This window comes from Colletotrichum siamense (genome assembly GCF_013390195.1).
Source record: "Colletotrichum siamense strain Cg363 chromosome Unknown KSG_Cg363_contig07, whole genome shotgun sequence".
In the NCBI taxonomy this organism is placed as follows: domain Eukaryota; kingdom Fungi; phylum Ascomycota; class Sordariomycetes; order Glomerellales; family Glomerellaceae; genus Colletotrichum; species Colletotrichum siamense.
The window spans coordinates 3,591,950-3,614,114 of NW_023501020.1; the positions used below are offsets into that span (position 1 = coordinate 3,591,950).

At 37.5% G+C, this 22,165-nt stretch overlaps 4 protein-coding genes across 4 annotated transcripts; all 4 read left to right on the forward strand.

Moving 5' to 3' along the window:
- Positions 1–9,220: 9,220 nt before the first annotated feature.
- uaY-3 (Positive regulator of purine utilization) lies at positions 9,221–13,583 on the forward strand (the record flags this gene model as incomplete). Its single annotated transcript, XM_036643131.1, has 5 exons — positions 9,221–9,427; positions 10,936–11,033; positions 11,170–11,728; positions 11,794–12,386; positions 12,443–13,583. The coding sequence occupies 5 exons, from the start codon at positions 9,221–9,223 to the stop codon at positions 13,581–13,583; spliced, it is 2,598 nt and encodes an 865-aa protein (XP_036492010.1).
- A 367-nt stretch (positions 13,584–13,950) lies between these two features.
- Positions 13,951–16,432, forward strand: CGCS363_v011283 (Aconitate hydratase; the record flags this gene model as incomplete). The annotated part of the gene is made up of 2 exons (XM_036643132.1): positions 13,951–14,079; positions 14,135–16,432. The coding sequence occupies 2 exons, from the start codon at positions 13,951–13,953 to the stop codon at positions 16,430–16,432; spliced, it is 2,427 nt and encodes an 808-aa protein (XP_036491494.1).
- Positions 16,433–17,682: 1,250 nt separating this feature from the next.
- On the forward strand, positions 17,683–19,408 carry CGCS363_v011284 (putative transporter; the record flags this gene model as incomplete). Its single annotated transcript, XM_036643133.1, has 4 exons — positions 17,683–17,930; positions 17,995–18,058; positions 18,365–18,760; positions 18,824–19,408. The coding sequence occupies 4 exons, from the start codon at positions 17,683–17,685 to the stop codon at positions 19,406–19,408; spliced, it is 1,293 nt and encodes a 430-aa protein (XP_036492008.1).
- An 800-nt stretch (positions 19,409–20,208) lies between these two features.
- sorC (FAD-dependent monooxygenase sorC) lies at positions 20,209–21,641 on the forward strand (the record flags this gene model as incomplete). The annotated part of the gene is made up of 3 exons (XM_036643134.1): positions 20,209–20,856; positions 20,910–21,113; positions 21,180–21,641. 3 exons carry the CDS (start codon positions 20,209–20,211, stop codon positions 21,639–21,641), a joined length of 1,314 nt encoding a protein of 437 aa, XP_036492009.1.
- Positions 21,642–22,165: the final 524 nt, after the last annotated feature.

A 22,165-nucleotide genomic window follows, 5' to 3' on the forward strand; every position in this document is an offset into this window, starting at 1 on the left:
ACTTTTTATATTATACTAATAAATATATCTTTTTTATACTATTTTTGCGATATAAATAAAATAGAAGTTATATTTAATAACTTTAATAACGTTATAAAGTAGAAAAACCTTAGAGTTCTAGTTATCTATAAATAGGGGTATCCCTAAATACTTCTCTAATAAGAATAGTTAATTACTTATTACTACCTTAGTAAGGTTGAATTTTAATAACTTTATTGCTATTTTAGCTACTTATTAGTTATTAGACTTTAATATATCCTTATTAGGGCTAAGTATAAGGTTAATAAAAGCTTTTTTACTTATTTAATTAAGGTTTATTAGTACTATTAACTTTATACTAATTAACTTAAAAGGTTTAAATTTACTTTTTATAATAATTATAAGTTTAATTATAAGATTTTTATAGATATTATATATCTTAATAGTAATAGATTAATACTCTATATTATTAATAGTATTACTAGCTTTAATACGGCTTATTTCTTTAAAGATCTATTAGCTTAGTATATTTAAGAAGCTTTATATATATACTAAATTAATATATATTAAGGCCTTTTAGACTTTATTACTATAGATATTAATACTAATTTCTATAGCTATAAATTTAAATATACTACTTATATTTTAGTAATTACTATTAAAGAAGTCCCTATTAAGGCTTATTATAGTATTAGTAAAGTTAAATATTATTATGCTACTTTATATTATACTTATAATATTATCTATACTAAAGACCTTTTTATCTCTTATAAGTAAGTTTTATAGATAACTATTAAGACTATTAATAATACTACTAAGTTTAATAGTTTAATCTTAACTTTATTTATTTTTAATACTTACTTTTAAGTAACTAAGGATTTAGTACTATCTTTAAGTATTACTAAGTATTAAGAAGCTATATAAAAAGCTACTAATAAACTCTACTATATATATACTAAACGTTAAGTTTTTAATACCTTTACCCTCTATAATAGCCTAAGTATATTATTAATACTAGCTTTCTTATTATAGTTAGATATTCTTATATAGTATAAGAATAAAGGTTAGGCTAGCTTATATAAGCTTCTTTCTATTAATAGGGAGGATTATATATTTAATTTACTTTATAAGCTAAGAATATTTTAATTAACCTATATTAAGCTTTTTTATAATAACTTAGATAAAGATATTATTAATACTAACTCTCTATTAAATACCCCTAAGGTATTAATAATACTAATAAAAGAAGACTAAGAAGGATTACTAATATTAGTATTATTATTACTATATTAATATAGCTAGCTTTATAAGGGAGAAGAACGCTTAAGACTATTTCTAAGTAAGCTATACTAAAGTTTATAAAAATAGATACTTATAGTGAAGATAGTTAATATTAACCTTACTTTTAGTGTTAACTTTATACTAGAGGTTAATAATATTAATATTACTATTACGTTCTTTACTACTAATAAAGTCTTTATAACTAATAAAGAATATACTAACCTTAACTTAGTTATATAGCTTTATAAAGTAAGTAAGATTAATATACTTAGCTGTTTTTTTAAGTAATCTAATAAAGCTAAAATTAAGGGACTTATTAATTAAAGTGTCTTTAAAATAGTTATATATAACTCTATTAAGTATATAAATATCTATATCTTCTAATTATAAATAGTTAATAAAATTAAAGGTAAGAATACTAATAAGCTTTATAAGAAGTCCTACCTTATTATCTAAAGATATACTAATAATAATAAGGAAGTGATTTTAATATAATTTCTAATAATATAGTATAAGCTAATATTTTATCCTTATTATTACTTTATAGTTACTACTTTTTAGTAAAATCTTCTAGCTTTATAATATAATATAAGTATATATCTAGTTAGTAATAAAGCTTAATAGAATAATCTTTATATACTTACTTACTTAGATTTATAACTAATACTTAAAAAGTATTATTATAAGAGTTATTAAGCTACTTTATAGTATTACTAAGGCTAACACTTATTAGTAAGCTATATATAGCTGTTATTATAGAGAAGTTTTTTAGATAGTTATTTTAAGTTATAATCTCTGCTTTTTAGTCCTTTCTGCTATTAACCTTAATTTTATAGTTATTAATATATAAACTAATAATATTTTAGGCCTCACTAATATTAGTTTCTTAGCTTATAAGGATAAAGCTCTAACTAAAGCTTTATTTATAATAAAAGCTAAGTAATAACTTACTATTAACTAACTATTAACGTTTAATAGTAGTATTATTAGTATTAATAAGTTAGGAATTATTATCCTCTACTAAAAGGGTTAAAGTAAGAAGCTTACTTTTATTAATATTAATACTACCCTTAATATTATTAAGAAGTAATATATTAAATAATACGCGCGTAGAGTATATATTATATTAATTTACTAGCCTAAAGTATACTATAATCTATTAACTACTACTTAGTATTAAGACCTCTTACTTAATAATATTAAAGCTTTTAATATATAACTATAGTAATAGATAGCTTTACTAATATAAGGGTTAATATTTATATCTATTAACTTATTAATTACTAAACTCTTTATCTTTATTAATAGCTTATTTACTAATAATACTAACTTAATATTATAGCTTAGCTTTACTATTATTCTTATTAATAAGACCCCTTCTAATAAGAATAAGTTTATAATTAATAGTAATATTATCTACTTTAGTTTAACGAAAAGTAAGTAAGTTACTTAAAGTATATTAGTTTCTAAAGTTTATAGTATAGTTATTAGTATTAATATAGTTTATACTATCTTTATAACCCTCTAAATAATTACTAAATAGCTTAACTTACTTTTAATACTTACTATTATTTATATTAACTTATACTTACTATATAAATACTTTATTAAGCTAAGTATTATAAAAAAGAAGCGTTTAATAATTAATATTATAGCTTTATAGTAGTTATATAAATATTATAAGCTATACGAAATATACTAGATTAATAGTGATAATAACTTTATTAATATCTTTATTAAAATAAAACCTAATTAATACTTTATATACTTTCTTAATATAAACTTAGTAATAATATAGATAGAGGGATAGGTTATATAGGCTTAAGTAGTACTAATTACTAGTGCTAGCTTAAAGTAGGATTAAGTAATAGTTATAGAGTAACTACTATAGTAGGGGTTATAAGTAGTTATAGGTAATTACTATAATTACTAGTAATTACTACTTTTTACGTTATATATCGTTTAATAACTTTATTTTAAATTATATTATAGTTACTATTAACTATATTAATACTAGCAAAAAGAGAAAGTTACTAGTGTTAGTAATACTAGCTTATTATAGCGTTAATTAAGCTAGGCGCGCCTTATATAATTAGCGATTACGTAAGGTATTAGCCTCTATAATTAACGCTGCGATTGCGGCTACTACTTTTAACGCAGTTAACCTTATCTATATCACTACTAATATAGTTAATATAATATGATATTTGCTGCCTATAGTGCCCTACCAGCTAGCTGGTCCTATGAGACCAACAATTATTTCTTTTAAAAATTACTTAAGTTTCTTTAAATATTAAGATATTATAGTTTAGTTATTAGCTAAAAGTATTAGCTTTATTATTATTTAATCCTTTTTAATAAATAATTTAAAAATTAAATTTAAAAAAGAATTCTAACTATCTAACTTATTATTTATTTAATATTTTTAAAATAATAAAATATAAGAAGTTCTTATAATCTAAATATATAAATATTTTATAAATTATTCCTAAGAATTTAAGTTTCTATTCTTTAAAAACTTTAATTATTATTATAAGTTCTTTATTATAGATTTAATAGTTAAGTTTAAGTTTATAAAGTTTCTAAAAAAAGAAAGTATATAAATATAACTTTCTTTTTTAAGTTTTATTATAATAACTATACTCTAAGTATATAATCTAAAAAGTTTAGTTTTATTTTAAACTACTTAATAAGGTTTAATATTATTAAAACTAATTTATTATTAATAAAGTTCTTAATTTTCTAAAAAACTATTTATTAAAGTTCTTTTTATATAAAAGAGGTATTTTTATAGCTAAAATTAATAAAAACTATATTAATCTTATTATAATTCTTAATAAATTTTTAATAGAAGTTAATAAAATTTAAAAATATTTAGACTTTTTTAAGGTTTTTAGGTTTTAGCTATTTTTTAATAGTTTTAATTTTATTCTCTAATATTTAGATTTCTTTAAAAATAATAGTAAATCTAAAATATTTTATTTTTTAAGTATAAAATTTACTTTTCTTAGGTTTTATTAAGAATTTAGTTTTTTAAAAAACTTATAAAATATAATAAATATCTTCTTTATATTTCTCTAATATTAATAAGAATATAAAGATATTATCTAAATAGATAACTATATAAATATTAATATATTTATATAAAATTAAATTAATTATATTTTAGAATATTATAAAAATATTAATAAAACTAAAAAATATAATAAGGTATTTAAAATATTCTTTTTAAGTCTTAAAAATAGTTTTTTATTCTTCTCTTTATTTTATTCTAATTAAGTTATAAGCTTTTTTAAAATTAAAAACTATAAACTAATTAGCTTTATAGAGAAATCTCTTTATTTTATTAATAAGTAATAATAAATAGTAATTCTTAACTATTATTTTATTAAATATATAATAATTAATATATAGTTATAATTTTCTATTTTTCTTTAGTATAAATAAAATTAAGCTTCTTATTAATAATATTAAAAGTTTAATATAACTTTTCTTAAAATTTTCTTTAAAGTATTTATCTAAAGTTTCTATTTCTATTAAATTAAAGCTATAAATTTTATTAAATTATAGTTCTTTTCCTTTTTTAAGAAGGATTTTATAGTTAAAGTTTATATATTTAAGTAGTTTAGTTTTTAACTTAGCTATAAAGAGTTTCTTATAAACTTTATATTCTTCTAAAATAAATAGAAGTAAATTATTCTTAAGATCTTCTATTATTAATTATTATAATATAGCTTCTTTTATTTTAAAATAATAGATATATTATTTTACTATTTCTAATAGTATTAATTTATTTAAAGCTTACTTTCTATAAAGCTACTTAATAATTAAATTATTATAGTCTTATTAAAGTTAGCTTTTATTTTAATTTATCTATAGGTTATTTATTTATAACTAAAATAATCTTAATACTATATTATATATTCCTATATTAATAATATTAAATTAAATTCTTTTTTTTTAATTTAGGTAATTTATTTTAAAAAGTATAGTTTTATTATAAATAATACCTCTTTTATACTTAAATTCTTCTCTTTCTACTATATATAAGAAGTATAATTATTCTTTTTTTCTTTATTATACTTCTAGTTTATTAATAGTTTAAGAGGTAATAAAATTTACTTTAGCTTTATTATTAATTAATATAAATATTATTTATTTATTAATAATAACTTTAAGTTTTAAGTTCTTCTTATATCTTTATAATATTTAGTAAATAGATTTTTTCTTTATTACTTATTATAATCTATTATTAGTAAATAAGTTTAGTTTTTTAATTATTTTAATTATCTTAAATAAGTAATTTATTTTCTTTTTTATATTACTTTAGTAAAACTATTTTTATAGATTCTAACTTAAAAAAGTTTTAATCTATTTCTTATAATTCTCTATATATAAGTTTTATTTTAATAATAGACTTAATATTTATTATATTAATATTTATCCTATTTTATACTACTATTATATTAGTATTTTATAAGAAATTATAAGTTTAGTTAAAAAGTAGTAATCCTTCTATTAAAAGTTATTATAATCTATCTAATTATAATATATATAATATAAATACTCTTAATAGGTTTATTATTAAGTCTTCTAAAGTAAAATTAATAATTATATTTATCTCTTATATATTCCTTATATTTATTATAGAAATATTAGGGTTAGAAAAGGGTTTAATATTATTAATAATTACTTTATAAAGTAAAATAATCTTCTATATATAGCTAAGAAGTATAATCTTAATCTTACTAATTTACTAAAGTATTATAAAAATAATATTATTATTTATCTTAAAATATATTAACTTCTTAATACTTTAAAAGTTACTTAATTTTATTTTCTTAGTTATTAGGTTTCTCTTTAAAGCTAAAATTATTTATACTAAAAGTAAAACTATAAATAATCTCTATTTAAATATATTATTAAATAATATTATAAAATTTATCTAAATTATAAAGTAAACTTTTATTTTCTCTAAAAGTTTAGTTATTAGTTATATTAAGGAGTTATTATTCTATTAGTAGATTATATTAATATTTTAGTTCTTTTTTAGATTCTTTTTTAACTTATTTTTTTATTTTTTAATTAATTTATTTAATTCTAATAGGGTTTATATATATATATTTATATTATTCTATATATAAAAATATAACTCTTAGTTATTTTTCTTATATAAAATTATAAAGTTCTTCTTAGATATATTCTAAATATATAAGTTCTATTAGCTAGAAATATATTAGTTTTTACTTATTATTATTTTCTAATTCTTAGTTTTAAACTTATACTACTAAAATACTAATAAGTTTAAACTATTATATTTTTAGTATTTTATTAAGTTATTTAGCTAATTTCTTAGTAATTCTATTTTTATTAGAATATATTATAGCTAAAGTTTTAAAATAAATATTTAGAATAATTATATTATATCCTAACTATTTAAGGTTACTATCTTTTAAATAATATCTTAATATTTCCTTATTTTTAAAATAGATTTAATATTTATTATTATAATATTTAGTTTATAATTAAGATATATATAAAGCTTTTATAATTATATTAACTTATTAAAGTTACTTAGTTATTAATTTCTAAGAGAACTTCTTAAGTTATTTATAATCTCTAGTAATATATTTTTATTTATTATAATTATAATACTTAAAGTTCTAAAGTTTATTATTATTAAGTTTAATTATTATATTAAGGTCTATAAGTTTACTATATTATTTATAAGTAATACTTTAATAAGTATTATTCTAATTATTATATAGTTTATTATTATTCTATTAGTTATTAAACTTATATTAAGATTACTATTAGTATTTATATCTTATATTAAGGTTTAATCTTTTTTCTCTTTTTTTTTATAGTATTTAAAAAGTTAGTTATTAATTTTAATAGTATATTTAATATAGTTTCTAAAACTAAAGAGTTTATTAACTTTAGCTATTTTATTTTTAATATTATCTTTAAATCCTTAATAAAAAGTAAAAATTTTATTTTTATTAGTTATATTAAACTAAGAAATAATTCTTTAGAACTTAGCTATATAGAGAGAAGTAGATTTAGTTTATTTAAAATAAACTAAATTATATTTAGCTTATCTCTTCTTATTAAGTTTTAAAAAAAATAATTAAAACGTTTTAATATATCCTATAAAACTAAAGAAAATATTTTTAACTTCTTAATTATATTTTTTAATAAAGTTATTAAATTATTCTTACTAAAGAGGTTTAAATTAAACTAAAGCTTATTTTTTAAAAAAAGTAGTTATATATATTATTTATTTAGTTTTATTCTAAAAAATACTTATATAGAAAACTTAATAAATTTATATTTAAACTAAATATTCTTTAAGTTATTTTAAAATTTTATTAAAAATAATAAAGAAGTTAAACTTAAATTACTTTTATTTTTTAATTAAAGTTAAAATAATATTAATAGTAGTTTAGAGAATAGTAATTTCTTTTTCTAAATCTTAGTTTTTATAAACTTATTCTTAAAGTTTACTAAGAATTATAGTATTTTAGTTAAATATTTTATATATTACTTTAAAGTTATTATTAGTTTTATTAAGCTAATATTTAAGTTCTTTAGTATTATCCTTACTATTTAAATTATTTTTTATTTTCTAATTTTTTAGTTCTTAAACTAAGTTTTAAATAACTTACTCTCTAAAAATAAATAAAAATCTAAGAGTAAGTAACTTAATAGAAATATAAAAGGATATTATTATTTATTACTATTAATAAGAATTAATAGTTAACTTACTAAATAGGAGTAATTAAAGTATTATAGTTAGCTATTTAATAATAAGGTCTACTAATAGAAGCTAAGGATTAATATATTTTATTAGTATATTAGGTTATAATTTAAGTTAAAGGTTATAAGCTATAATAAATTAAGTTTTTAGAGATTAAAATAATTAATCTTAAATTTAATAAGTATTTTATAATAAAAGTAAACTAAGAATATCTTAAAAATAAATACTAAGTTAATTACTAAAGAACTATAAAAGTTTAACTTTAAACTAAACTTAGGTTATACTATATATAAATCTTAGATAATATTCTTTATTTATTTAGAAGTAATTACTTAAATATATAAAGTAATTATAATTAGTTAGTAATACTAACTAATTACTAAATATTTTATTTTATACTCTACTAACTATTTCTTTATTTTATTATTATATAACTTATACTATAGTTCTTCTATACTAAGTAAGTTCCTATTATTCTTATAATTCTATAGTATAAATGTTTTGTCCTAGCTACTTAACACCTAAGTAGTCTAGTTAACTGTTATCTTTATATAATAGGTTATAATATTAACTACTATATAACTCTTATAAGGAAATAATTAAAAGCTAGGATAGCTTAGGAGAGAAACCTCTATAACTACTTATAGGGGTATATAAAGAGAGCGTAAATCACTTTAATTATAAAGGGTAAGTATCTCCCTCTTTATACTACTATAACTTATTACTCCTTTAATATTAAGATATTATTATTATACTATATTAATATTATTTATTACTATTTTAAAAATCATAATAGTTTCTTTATAATTATTTAAAAAAACTAAAATAAAGTATATAGATTTTTATATATATAACTTAGTTTTTTAGTATAAAGCTTAATAGTATATTAAATATACTACTACTTTTTACTAATATATTTTAATAAAATAATATATTATTAAGCTAAAGTATAGACATATTTTAAATATATTAAAATAAACTTTAAAATAAATAAACTATATAATATTAATTAAATTAAGCGTTTTATATTATTAAAATATAGCGCTTTATTAAAAGAACTTAAGGATATATATATAATCGCTATAGCGTAGTAGTAGTTAATAAAAGTAGTTTACTAGATATATAGGAGGTGGTTAGAGTAAGGGGGACCTCTTATGTATCCTTAGTTATATAAAAATTCACAAAAGAATTCTTCACAAAATGTTAGCTCTAGTGTTTGCAGGCGCTATAGCGGGTATCGTAACGGTCTACGCTACGATGCCTTTTGACGTCGTCAAGACCAAAATGCAAGCTCTTGAAGGCGCTAATGTCCACCGTGGAACGTGGCAATGCGCATCCGCTATTATTCAAGATTCCGGCGTATCAGGGCTGTGGAAAGGCACAACACCTCGGCTGGTGCGACTAAGTGTGAGTTCATTCTTGATGAAATTGATGCCGCTTTGGTCCTGTCTTTGCGACCGGCAACAGGGCACCAAGGCGTCGCTGACAGCCACTTACCACGTGCACCTACTGACATGCAGTAGATATCTGGTGCATTGAGCTTCACTATCTACGAAAACGTTGTCAGGTTGATGCAACAGGGCAGCAAGGATGGAGGGAGAAGGTTAGAAGCGAAGTTGTGAAGAGCGATAGCTTGCCTACGTCGAAAAGCTACTCGTACGCCATCAGAGAACTATCAATGCTCAAACACCAGCCCTAGAAGCAGGGATACGGAGCTCCGCACTCAACCCAAGATGCATCTGATCTCGTTAGTCTCAACGGGAACGTGGGTACATATCGGGTCGAATTGCCTGCCAAACTACAATAAGAATACGATACCGAGGCCGAAGGGAACTGTCAGTGATATGTAATGGATAGTCTGCAGCCGTAAGCTGCATCGTGACTGGCTTCAGGAGAATAGACTCAGGAAAGTCCCCGGTGTCAAACTATGGAGACCGGATTTGACGCTACCATTGGTGTTTATACGGCAGATCTCCACAAACTGCCGAGGTGGAAAGACTCGTTTGGGGTGCCTAGCGTTGCTTTCTCGCCTACTGAGACCGAAATATATTGCGGACAGTGGGCACTGGCCTAACAAAAGGTTTGGGGATCCGTACTGGAAAAAGACCAGACGGTCTCTACTCGCGTACGCTTTAGTGTGTGCATGGCTACATCCCGTAGGATGCCTAAGAGTCAGCGGATTGCCTGCCACGACATCCGTCGTCGCTAGATCTGTACCGACGCTGCTGGCAACCCTGGTACATACCTCTAGGTAGACAGAATGAGGAGAAGAATAGCCTTTGCCATCGCTCCAGTTCACCCGAAACCCCTGTCCACTTTAACCAGGCCCCTAATTATTTCCGTCTTTGCGGAAACAAATTCCCATTTTACCTGCCCACATTGCTTACTTTTTCACTTTTACCTTGCCTCGACCAGTGCGTCCGTCTCGCCCTGCCGCTCACCCGTCGTAGCTGTACCCCCCCTCGCCAGAATCAAGCCACATTCCGTCTAGAACAAGATGTGACAAGCCCCGTTCCCTACCTTGTTCCAGTCCGCCTTTCTGGGTCTCTACCGAACAGGGACTTCAGCGGTTGACTTTCGGGGGTGCCACCGGCGCCGATTCATTTTCTCGTTGCTCACCTTGATCTGCTGGCCATGCCCCCAACAACTCTGTATCGATCACACAAACAACAGAGGACAAAAAATAATCGCAACGCTCACCAAACCTCACGGGATATGTCATCGCGGATGAATCCGCCAAAGAAAGTGCGTCTGGCGTGTCGACGCTGTCGCACGAGACGGATCAAGGTGAGACCTTTTTTCTCCTCTCTCACATCGGCTCAGCTTCCGTCCCCCTGGCGTGCCGTCTAGTCTGCTGGGACCGCGTTACTCCGGCCCAATGACTTTTACGTGTCTGGATACTCACTACTTACCAGTGCGACGGAGAAGTCCCTGCCTGCACAAACTGCGCAAAAGCCGGCGAAACTTGCCTCGATGTCGACAGTCAGAACTCGGGTTTGCTGGTCCCTCGCAAGTAAGTCGATACCCGCGTGTTCGCAAAGCTATACGAGCACCATCCCACCGGCTCGGTTTCACGAGCTAGACCCCTTGTTGTGTGCTGCAAGTCAAAAATATTATGTTCCGCGCTGACGGCCCGATCCGGACGATAGCTTCGCAAGTGCTGCCCGAGCAAGGATTCAATGGCTCGAAGACATCATCAAATCGCGACTCCCCGATGTTGACCTATCTACCGGCCCGCAGATCGATGCGTTCCCGGACCCGAAGGGCTCGGCGGCCGTCGGCGGTGGTGGGGACCTTGAAGACGACAACGTCTCAACGCCGTCGCCTAGGTCCGGCCGGGCGGGCAGTCAGCCAACGGGCCGGACCGCAAGTCTGGGGTCCCAACGGCAGTCTCTCAAGCGTCCCGCGGAGGCCGCGGGGTCATACGACCACGACGAGCAGTTCCCGGACCGCGCACACTCAGTTGCCATGAACCTGGGAATGTTGTCCCTCAACTCCGACTCAAGCCAAAAACACTATCTGGGCTCGAGTTCCGGCGTCTTGTTCACGAACCTCATTGGGGCTTCTCCTTCGAGTGCTGGCTCAACTCCGGCGGCATTGTTGGAAGATGTGCAAGCTCAGGGGCCTTCATCGGAGTGGTACGACACTTCAGTACCGACGGATATCTCAAAACAATACAATCGCTCTCTACACATTTTCTTGCGCCAGGTTAGTCTAATAGCTTCTGCTGAATTTTATACAACGGGATTCAAATACTAATCTGAAACAAACAGGAACTACCAAGGAAAGAAGATGCGATCAAGCTCGTACACACCTATGTCCGTTGGATGCATCCCGATTATCCAGTTCTAGAACCGACTTCTCTTTTGAGCGCGCTCGATGCCCTGTACTCGACGTTTAGCTGTTCACTAGACGATGACCCCTTCCCACACGGCTGGCCTTCTACGATGCAAGCGTTCCGATGGAATGGCAGACAGAGATTACCGAGCGACCAGGGCGTTCATTCCGTCCCTATGCCAGTTGTGGCCTTCATACTCTTCATGGTCTTCAACGTTGCGGCCATTGTCAAGGTTAGGGGACGAGTATACGAATTCCCGCCAGAAAGATTCTACCGCGCGGCTCTCCATTTCTCCAAGGATTGCTTTTCGCAAATCTCTCTATCTTCGATCCAAGCGTTGGTTGTTCTCATCGTACACAGCATGCTTACACCAGCGGAGGTCAATCTATGGACTTTGATCCATATTGCTCTTGCTCATTGTGTCGAGCTAGGCATACATAGAGAGCCGCTAAACACAATTGAGCCTGCAGACTTCGAGAATCAACAGATCAGGCGTCTAACATTCTTTACGATATACTCCCTCGATAGGTGAGTACCCTAAGAAAGTCTTTGCAACCTTAACATCTGTTCCTAACACAATCTAGATCTGTATCTTCCATACAAGGGCGACCACTCGGCTTCCGCGATGAAACGTTCGACATTAAGTTGCCCGAGTCTCCTCCCACACACCCCGGTTCAACGAGCGGCACAATCCCATTGTCTTTCTCTGCGGCCGTTTTGCGGTTCGCAAGATACCAATTTGAGCTAGACCGCATGGTCTCCGACGTCAAATTGCAATTATACCATCTTCCATGCGACTCTGCATGGTTTCCTCTACCGCAAAATCCGCCAGCTCAACAAGCAAGAATAAAAGAAGAGCTCGTGGACTGGTGGGATCGGGTTTCTAGCGAGACGTTTGATTTCCCGGGAATCGACAGCAGACAACGCCGGATGTGGCAGATCAAATTGAAGGTCAAGTACCACACAACTATGGTCATGCTATTCCAACCTTCGCAGGCGATCCGCAATCCCTCTCCAGAGTCACTGCAGGTCTGCTTCAACAACGCCGCATCAATACTTCACGAGTATCAGGCACTGCACGACATGCAAGGGTTACATCACGGATGGCGCACAGTACAAAACATTTTCGCCGCTGGAGCTACCCTCATATACTCGTTCTGGACGTGTTCTACGGTTCGTCAAAACGCTTCAACGGCGGACTTATCGAAGAGCCTTCGCACATGCTCAAGCCTGCTCACAGTCGGCGGCGAGTGGTGGCCATCCGTAAAAAAGGGACAACGAAGTTTCGGCGCAATTGTTGACCTCACTATCCGAAAGCTCTACACCGGAAATATGCCCTCAAAGAACCCTCGGCTGTACATGCCACTTGGTGCAGACCGGCTCGAGGATGGCCAAAACGCCCTAGACCACGCTGACGGAGGGCATTCCGTCTATGACGCAACGGCCCAGCAGGCAGATCTCGCCCACATCCCGCTCAACGGAACCGACGCTGCTTGGCACCAGATGCCGGGCTCGTCCGCTGTGGCCATGGCGCACTCTCAAGACGCAGTGCACTGGCAAGGCGTCTACCCCGAGCCACCCTTCCATGGAGGATCCAACGATTACGTTCCGGAAATCGAGACTTTCCTGGCCGACTTCGACAAGTCAGAATTCAGCTGGAGCTTTCCATTAGCCGGCATCGGCGACCCGTATGAGATGGGCAACTTTCCCAACCCAAGCTACTGATTATGCCGTTCTCCGTCAGCATTTTGCCGAAGTGTTCCAGCCATCCAGGAGAATCCTATTTTAGTGGAATCAGCAGTCTCAGTTGCTGTGGCTCTAGAGCGTGGAAGCGGACTACTCCGGCTAGACTATTGTTTTTGGTGGTGGACGGAGTAGCCCGCTAGCAGATCCCTGCACAAGACCTGGACTACTCCGTCTTTGCCCAAAATGGCCTTGAAGACGGAGCTGTCCAGCAAATCGTAGCTCTTCGAGAATTGGCGTCGCGAAACATGAAGATTTGAACATCTTTGCGCACCAGATCACAAGTGAAAAAGATGGCAGTATTCCCCCGCTCTTGGCGGGTTGATTTGCTGGTGCAGATGTTGCAATCATGTCGTTCACGCTGTTGAGGGAGGCCCGGTCGAAAGCATGCTCGTCACTCCGACAGGGGTCTCGTGCTGCGCGGACAAGACATTTCGCAACTCCATCAGGGCAAGTAGCTTTGAGTCCTCTAGAGCCGGTAAGTTGTTCTTGAATGCTTCAAACGATTGGAAGATTTTCTGACTTGTTTCTAGTACAACACTCTAGACTACGCCCTTCGGCTACAAGCCCTCCGCGACGTCCAAAAATCCAACAAACGACCCCTGACACTGTCTGAAAAGGTTCTTTACAGCCACTTGATACCCGGCGAAGAAGGATGGGTCCTCGACGAGATAAAGAGAGGCAAAACGATACTGCGTCTGCGACCGGATCGAGTTGCCTGTCATGACGCGACGGCGACCATGGCGTTGCTCCAATTCATAAGCGCTGGTCTGCCGCGAGTCAGAGTCCCAACTTCGGTTCACAGCGACCACTTGATCGTGGCCGAAAAGGGAGACAAGGAGGATTTGTCAAGAGCTGCCAGCGACCACCGGGAGGTGTATGCCTTCCTGAGTTCCGCGACGAAGAAATACGGGATAGGATATTGGAAACCGGGCGCCGGTATCATTCACACAACCATCTTTGAGAACTACGCTTTCCCTGGTGGTCTGATGATTGGTACGGATTCTCACACACCGAACGCGGGTGGCATGGGTATGCTGGGAATTGGCGTTGGCGGCGCCGATGCGGTTGATGCAATGTCCGGCATGCCTTGGGAACTCGCGTGTCCAAAGGTGGTCGGCGTGCGTCTGACGGGCAAGCTCCAGGGATGGAGCTCCTCGAAAGACATCATCTGCAAGCTTGCGGGTATCCTCACGGTTTCTGGGGGTAAAGGCAAGATCATCGAGTTCTTTGGCCCCGGCACCGAAACCCTCGGAGCGACTGCGATGGCTACAGTCTGCAACATGTCCGCAGAAATCGGGTCGACGTCCTGCATATTCCCATACTCGGAAGCCATGTCACGATATCTTTCGGCGACAAAACGGATGGGCATCGCCAAGTACGCCGACTCCTTCAAACAAGAGCTTCTTATTGCCGACGAAGGCAGCGACCGACACTACGACGACATCATCGAAATCGACCTATCGACCCTCGAACCCCACATCAACGGCCCTTTCACTCCCGACCTCGCCCACCCCCTCTCCCAGTTCAAAGACCATGTTAGCGAAAGCTCTTGGCCTACGAATCTGAGCTGCAGCCTCGTGGGGAGCTGCACCAACAGCTCGTACGAGGATCTCGAAAAGGTCCGCGACCTTGTGATACAGGCGAAGAAGGCTGGGCTGGATCGTCCAAAGACACCATTCTTGGTCAGCCCAGGGAGCGAACAGATCCGAGCGACAGCTGAAGAGGAGGGTATTCTTGAGACGCTACGACAAGCTGGTGCTACTGTCTTGAGCAACTCTTGTGGGCCTTGTGTCGGTCAATGGGACAGGAAAGATGTCGATGTCAAGGGGGCTGAAAAGAACTCCGTCATCTCCAGCTTCAACAGAAATTTCACTGGCCGACACGATAGCAACCCTGCAACCCACTCTTTTGTCACATCCCCAGAACTGGCGACAGCTCTCGCTTTCGCAGGCAACTTGACCTTCAACCCCATCACCGACGCCATCTCTGTCCCCGGAGCGACAATGCCGTTCCGATTCACACCTCCAAAAGCGGAAGAGCTTCCCGTCGCCTTCTCCCCTGGTGCCGATCGATTCCAACCGCCAGTGATGTCCGACACCTCGGCCCTGACTGTCAACATCGATCCTAAGAGTGACCGACTACAACTTCTAACACCGTTTGAGCCGTGGCAGCCAGGAAACGCGAGTAACCTGACTGTTCTCATCAAGGTCCGTGGCAAGTGTACAACAGACCACATCTCCCCAGCAGGTCCTTGGTACAACTACCGCGGCCACCTCGAGAACATCAGCAACAACCTCCTCCTCGGCGCCACAAACGACTTCCTACCAGATGCAAGCACCCTCCAGATGATTGGCAAGGCCAAGGACCCCGTCGATGGCGACAAGATCAAGCCCGTACCCCAAGCAGCGCGGAGCCTGAAGAAGGCGGGTATCAGGTGGTGCATTATTGGCGACAACAACTACGGCGAGGGTAGCTCCCGCGAGCACGCTGCGCTAGAGCCCCGGTTCCTGGGTGGCGTTGCCGTGATCACAAGGGGCTTTGCCAGAATTCACGAGACGAATCTGAAGAAGCAAGGAATGCTCCCTCTGACTTTCGCGGACCCTGCCGACTACGACAAGGTCAGGGATGGTGATAAGATCACTCTATTAGATGTTGAGGAGGGGGAGTTGCAACCCGGGAAACAGGTCACGATGGAGGTTGTCACGAAGGAAGGGTCGAGGTGGAAGGCAAGGCTGAATCACTCGTATGAGCTGAATCAGATCGAGTGGCTACGGGCTGGCAGTGCACTAAACTACATCAAGCGAGTTGCCCTTGGACAGAGCGCATGATGCTGTAGTGGTACAGCTTTTGTAAACATCATCTAAAGGCGGCGTTTTGGGCATGATACATCAACTGCATATTTTGGTAGAGAATCAACATAAGCGCTTTTGCATCAGACACATTCTGAATCCTCGATCGATGTGTGTTCCTCTCCCCACGCTGCGTTCTGGTCATGTTCTCTTTTGTGTTCTATATCCTACCTACTATGCAGCACATCAAGCTTCTGGTCTACTTCCTTTACTGACCTTTTCTGGAGTCTCTTCATTGGTCATCTCAAGTCAACAAAATCTGCCAGAGTGGAAATCTCTCGTCAATGGGCTGGCGATATCTGCAAATCAGGACTTTCGGAATCGTAATCAATCCACGCCCAGTCAGCCCCGGCAATCTTCCGTCTCGTGCCCCATAGTTCCGGAGCAAGCAGACCATATGACGGGGTAGGGAACTTGTGGTCATTACTATTGGTGTCTGGAAGCAGCCGGATCACCGGTGAACACAATTGGGTCGGTCGTCGTAACCACGTGCGCGTGGCTCCCGACATCATGAGTGCCTCACATTTCCTAGAGTAGCCTCACGGAAAAACCCCTCCTCCTATTCACGGACTACTCCTGGTCACGGTCTTCTCCGCTGACTCGCGGGTAGCTCCGTGAACACTGGAATCTTGGCCTTGGCTTCAGTCTAACGGGTCTGGATGGTGATTTTGAGTGGCTGGACTGGCCCGAAAAGACGGAGCAGTCCATCGCGCTTCTCCGGTACAGCAGGACTGCTCCGTCATCCAAGAACATGACGGCTAATTCATCTTTCGATTGCGGGTCTGGGGAAGAGGAGACGAACGCAATAAGCTTACAGGTGCCATATTCCACAGCCAGAGAGCTGGGTGTCTGTGGGACACGCCAGAATCTGGGGTCGTTTCGGGGTATGCGGGGTAGGAAGTTGGGGTGAACATCCTGTTGTTTGGCTTCTGCAAGGTCGTCCTGGGCTAGGCCCAAGTCTGGGCAACAAAAGACATCAAGTCAAGGGTGACTGGCGTGTCTTTCTGACATGAAGTTTAAAAGAAGACAGACGACGGTTGGTTTCCAAAGTTGTTTTCCCCGGGCCTGGAGACTTTCTCTTCATCGACTTCAGAGACTTTACTGCCGAACCTCAAGTCTTTGGTGGTTCAAATAGTCGAGCCGTCGATTCTTATATCTCCAAGTCCGAAGATGCAAGGTTCGAGAGCTTCTCAGCACACCTTTTGTCGAAAATCCAACAGGCGAGCAAGATGGCCGCCCGCGAAGCCGAGACAAAGCAAGAAGCCATGCAGGCCACCTCAGACCACATCGACAGCACGCTTCCCGGTGGCGAAAAGGACTTCGTGTCTGAGAAAGACGTCAATGGCGATGATCTGGGGATGTCCGAGGAAGAGTATGCCGCCGTCGAGAAGAGTCTTACGAGGAAGCTTGACTTCACATTGGTACCGGTTGTTTGGATTCTCTATCTCTTCAACTATCTCGACAGGAACAACATTGCGTAAGTAAACAGTCAGGAGTTGTTATCCTCAAGGGTTGTTATGCTGATCGTCACTTTGTCTTAGTCAAGCGCGACTGAGCACCTTTGAGAAGGATCTTGGGCTTACTGGCAACCAGTTCAACGTTGCTGTATCCATCTTGAATATTGGTTACATGCTTATGCAGCTACCAAGGCAGGCAGCCTTCTCTGCAAACTCTCTACCATCATCAATGCTAACAATGGCAAAGTAACATGCTCCTCACCCGCACCCGACCGTCTCTCTACATTCCCGCATGGACAGCTCTCTGGTCTGTTGTTTCCGCTGCTACAGCAGGAGCAGAGAACTATACACACCTTCTCGTTATTCGATTCTTCTTGGGAATTGCGGAGGCTCCTTTCTTTCCGGTTGGTCCTGGCACATGCTTCCTTTTTGACTACCGCTGATGTTCGGCCAGGGTGCCATGTACCTTCTGAGTTGTTGGTATCCTCGAAAGGAGCTTGCATTCCGCACCGCTATTCTATACTCTGGCGTTCTCCTTGCGACGGCATTCTCAGGACTCATTGCAGCCGGCGTCCTCTCAGGTCTTGAGGGAGCTCGCGGTATCGCCGGATGGCAGTGGCTCTTCATCATTGAGGGTGCAGGCAGTTTCGCCGCGGCCATCCTCGGGGCTATGCTGCTCCCGGATTTCCCGGGCCAGAAGTCGGGCGTTGCGAAGTGGTTGCTCACCGACAAGGAGCAAAAGGTTGCGGTTGAGCGTATCCGAAGGGACAGAGTCTCGTTGCCGGAAGCAGATTCCAGCGTTTGGAATGGACTCAAGCTCGCTGTCAAGGATGCTCGAACATGGGTCTTCGTAAGTTGTTGCCTATCTGTGCTCTCTATGGAAGGAAACTTGAGATTAACATTCATGTCGCAGGTGGTCATGCTCACTGCCAATCACAGCGCCTACGGATTCAACAACTTCTTCCCCACGATTGTGAAGGGCTTCAAGCTCGGCAACAACACGCTGACCCTGATCTTGACCGCGCCGCCCTATCTTCTCGCGACGGTCGTTGCCTTCCTAACGGCATTCTCTTCCGATCGTCGTAAGGAGCGGGGCTTCCATATCTCAGTACCTCAGGGGGTCGCATGCATCGGCTTCATCATTTCAGTATCGACCATCAACAACGCCGCTCGCTACGTTGCTGCTTTCCTATACATCTGCGGTTGCTTCTCGAGTAACGCAATGGTGTTCAGCTGGGCTAGCTCCACCCTGAACCAGACACCTGAGAAGAGGGCGTGTGCGACAGCGATTATCAACCTGCTCAGTCAGCTTGGCAACATCTGGAGCCCCTACTTCTTTCCGTCGACAGATAGTCCGAGATATGTCATGGCAAACCTGCTGATGATGGCCTCGTCGGCGCTGAGTATCGTTACTTGCGCTATCATGAAGGTCATGCTGACTAGAGCGAACAAGAAGCTGAAGGCAGAGGGAAGGGACACAAATTTGTTTACGCTCTGAGAGGGGTAACTTGCGGTAGCTGGTACAAAGAGTCATCTTCAAAATCTTGGAAGTTGTAATGTACACGCGTTTATCGACGGCCAGAAATCCTGAATGATTGGTACACGTAGCTGAGCTTTTGAACCACGCATAGTATTTTGAATTCTCAACCGTAACAGCCCGTCAAATGAAGTTCCTCACTTTGGCAGTCGCACACTCGTGCCGGAATTCCCGCGAAAACGCGAACGCTTCCCAGTGTTCGGGGCCCGACGCGGGGTATGTGGGCATGTACTTCATCTCATGTTGATTCAAAGTTCCTACGTCACCGGCTGAAGACGGAGATTGAGTCCGACGCAAGAGCTTTGACGCGTAGATGATAAAGCTAACAAAAGCTCTTATCCTGGTAAAAACGCACTGCATTGTGATTGGCATTGAGTGTACATGCTAAAGATGATTTGCTCGGACTATTCGCGACGCGAGATGGGCGAGTCGCATTTTGACGTCCGAAAGCCTGCATACTGGCAGTGAGAGGACTAAGCCAAACTTCTAATTACGGCTTTGGATACTATGAAGCATGATCAATAACGCAAATGATTGTTGTTGGAGTGGCAAGCTCGTCTTTCGCGTGGTAGAGGTACACGAGTTGCGTTACGGAAACTCAACCTCATGTACCGAGGACTTATTACGCTTAATGTCACATCCGGCAGAACCTTATCATCAGACAAAATAAATACCCAACAAGATGACAACAATGAATTTCCCCTCACTTCATTGTACGGTACTCGAGTAGACGTCCTGTTCCTTCACACTACCAGACCAACATGGCGCCCATCAAGAAAGACTTCGAAATCGCCATTATCGGCGGCGGAATAGCCGGAGTAGCTCTGGCCATTTCGCTCGTCAAGCGCAACGTCCCTTGCACCATATACGAAAAAGCGCATGCCTTCGGCGAAATTGGTGCAGGATTGGGCATCACCCCGAATGCCACCAGAGCCATGAAGGCTTGCGACCCAGTCATATACCAGGTTTTTGACAGGGTCGCCCAACCAGACATTCTTTGGACCTTCTTTGACGGCTCAGATGAGAAGAAAGACGATGAGCCCATCTTCACCCTTGGAGACGCAGAAGCCGGCATCAGGGGCTGTCACAGGGCTCATTTCTTGGACGGAATGATTCAACACCTTCCAAAAGACGTGGCCAAGTTCAACAAGCAGCTAGACCGTGTTGAAGAGCCATACGGTCCTTCAGGAAAACTGAGAATGGTGTTCCAGGATGGTTCTACTGCCGAAGCAGACGCCATTGTCGGATGCGACGGAATCAAGTCTCGTACCCGCGAAATCGTCGTGGGGAGCGACCATCCGTCTGCGACGTGCGGATTCACGCACAAGCACTGCTATCGTGGCTTGATCCCAATGGACGAGGCTCTGGAAGTAATTGGAAAAGAACGGGCAATGGGTTCGAACCTGTGGGTAAGTGATCCTAGATCTTCCTATGACGTGATCTTCCTAACCGAATCGCCCAGTCTGCCAATAAGCGGCATATAGTTACCTACCCGGTAGCAAACGGTACCATCCTGAATATAGTGATGCATTGCACAAGCGATGGAGACTGGCCCAGTAGCACGAATTTTGTTCTGCCAGTCGGGGAGGAAGGCTGTTACGCCGATTCCGAGGGCCTATCCCCCAGGCTGCGACAATTAGTGAAGAGAATGAAATCCGTTGACAGGGTGAGTGCAGTCCATATTCCATGATCTTTTAGAAATATTCAAGACACCAAAGCTGACAAGAGCTAGTGGGGATTATTCGACCTCGGGGACCACCCCGTTCCGACCTTTTCCAGAGGGCGCATCTGTCTCATCGGCGATGCTGCCCACGCGAGCACACCTCATCAGGGCGCTGGAGCCGGACTGTGCATCGAGGATGCTGCTACTCTGGCGTCTTTGTTGGCTGATGACCGAGTTGAAGGTCGGGATGACATCTCGGCAGCGTTTGCAGCATATGATCAATGTCGTCGGGATAGAGGACATCGACTTGTGGAGGGAAGCCGGCGGATTGGGGAGCTATACGAGGGCCAGACCGAGGCTGGAAAAGACTTCAAAGCTATAGAAAATGAGGTGCGGACAAAGGCAAAGGACATATGGGAGTTCGATATCAACGAAAGCATCCATCACTGCCTGGGCGATTTAGAGAGACGTCTGGCGGTCAAGACGGGGGCGACGAACTACAAACAGGGGAACTTCCGTGCCGGTTTGTAGAGGATAGTCTGGCATTACAACTTTAGGTATCGTTATTCGGCTCCATTTTGACGAAGTAATTCTGTGATTACTTTACTGTTCGAAGCGTCTGAGAATTTTTGATCTAGGTCGTCGCAGCAGGTTGGCCAGGACACCAACGCCGACTCAAAGGGTACACCACGAAATCTGTTGTTAGAGCAGCTGAGCCTCTTACAGCCGTATCAATGCATTCTGCCAATTGTGCATCGCGAACATTTCGAGACAACGACCGGTACGATTACTTACTCGTGATAATTGCCGTTGAGAGGTTGATGGGAAGGTGACAAGAAATAAGATATTGCCTCAGCCGAGTGGCTCATCGCATGTAAGCTAGTGAGACAGTGTCTTGGATTCTATGGAGAATGTGGCAGCAGCTGCAAGACAATTTCTCAAAGAGGCTACTCCAGAACGCGTCTCTCGACGCCACCTCTCCTAGTGGCAGTTGCCTGGTCGTCCCTTAAGTCAGCACTAGAACCATTGAGCGCATGATCGTCACACATAAAATC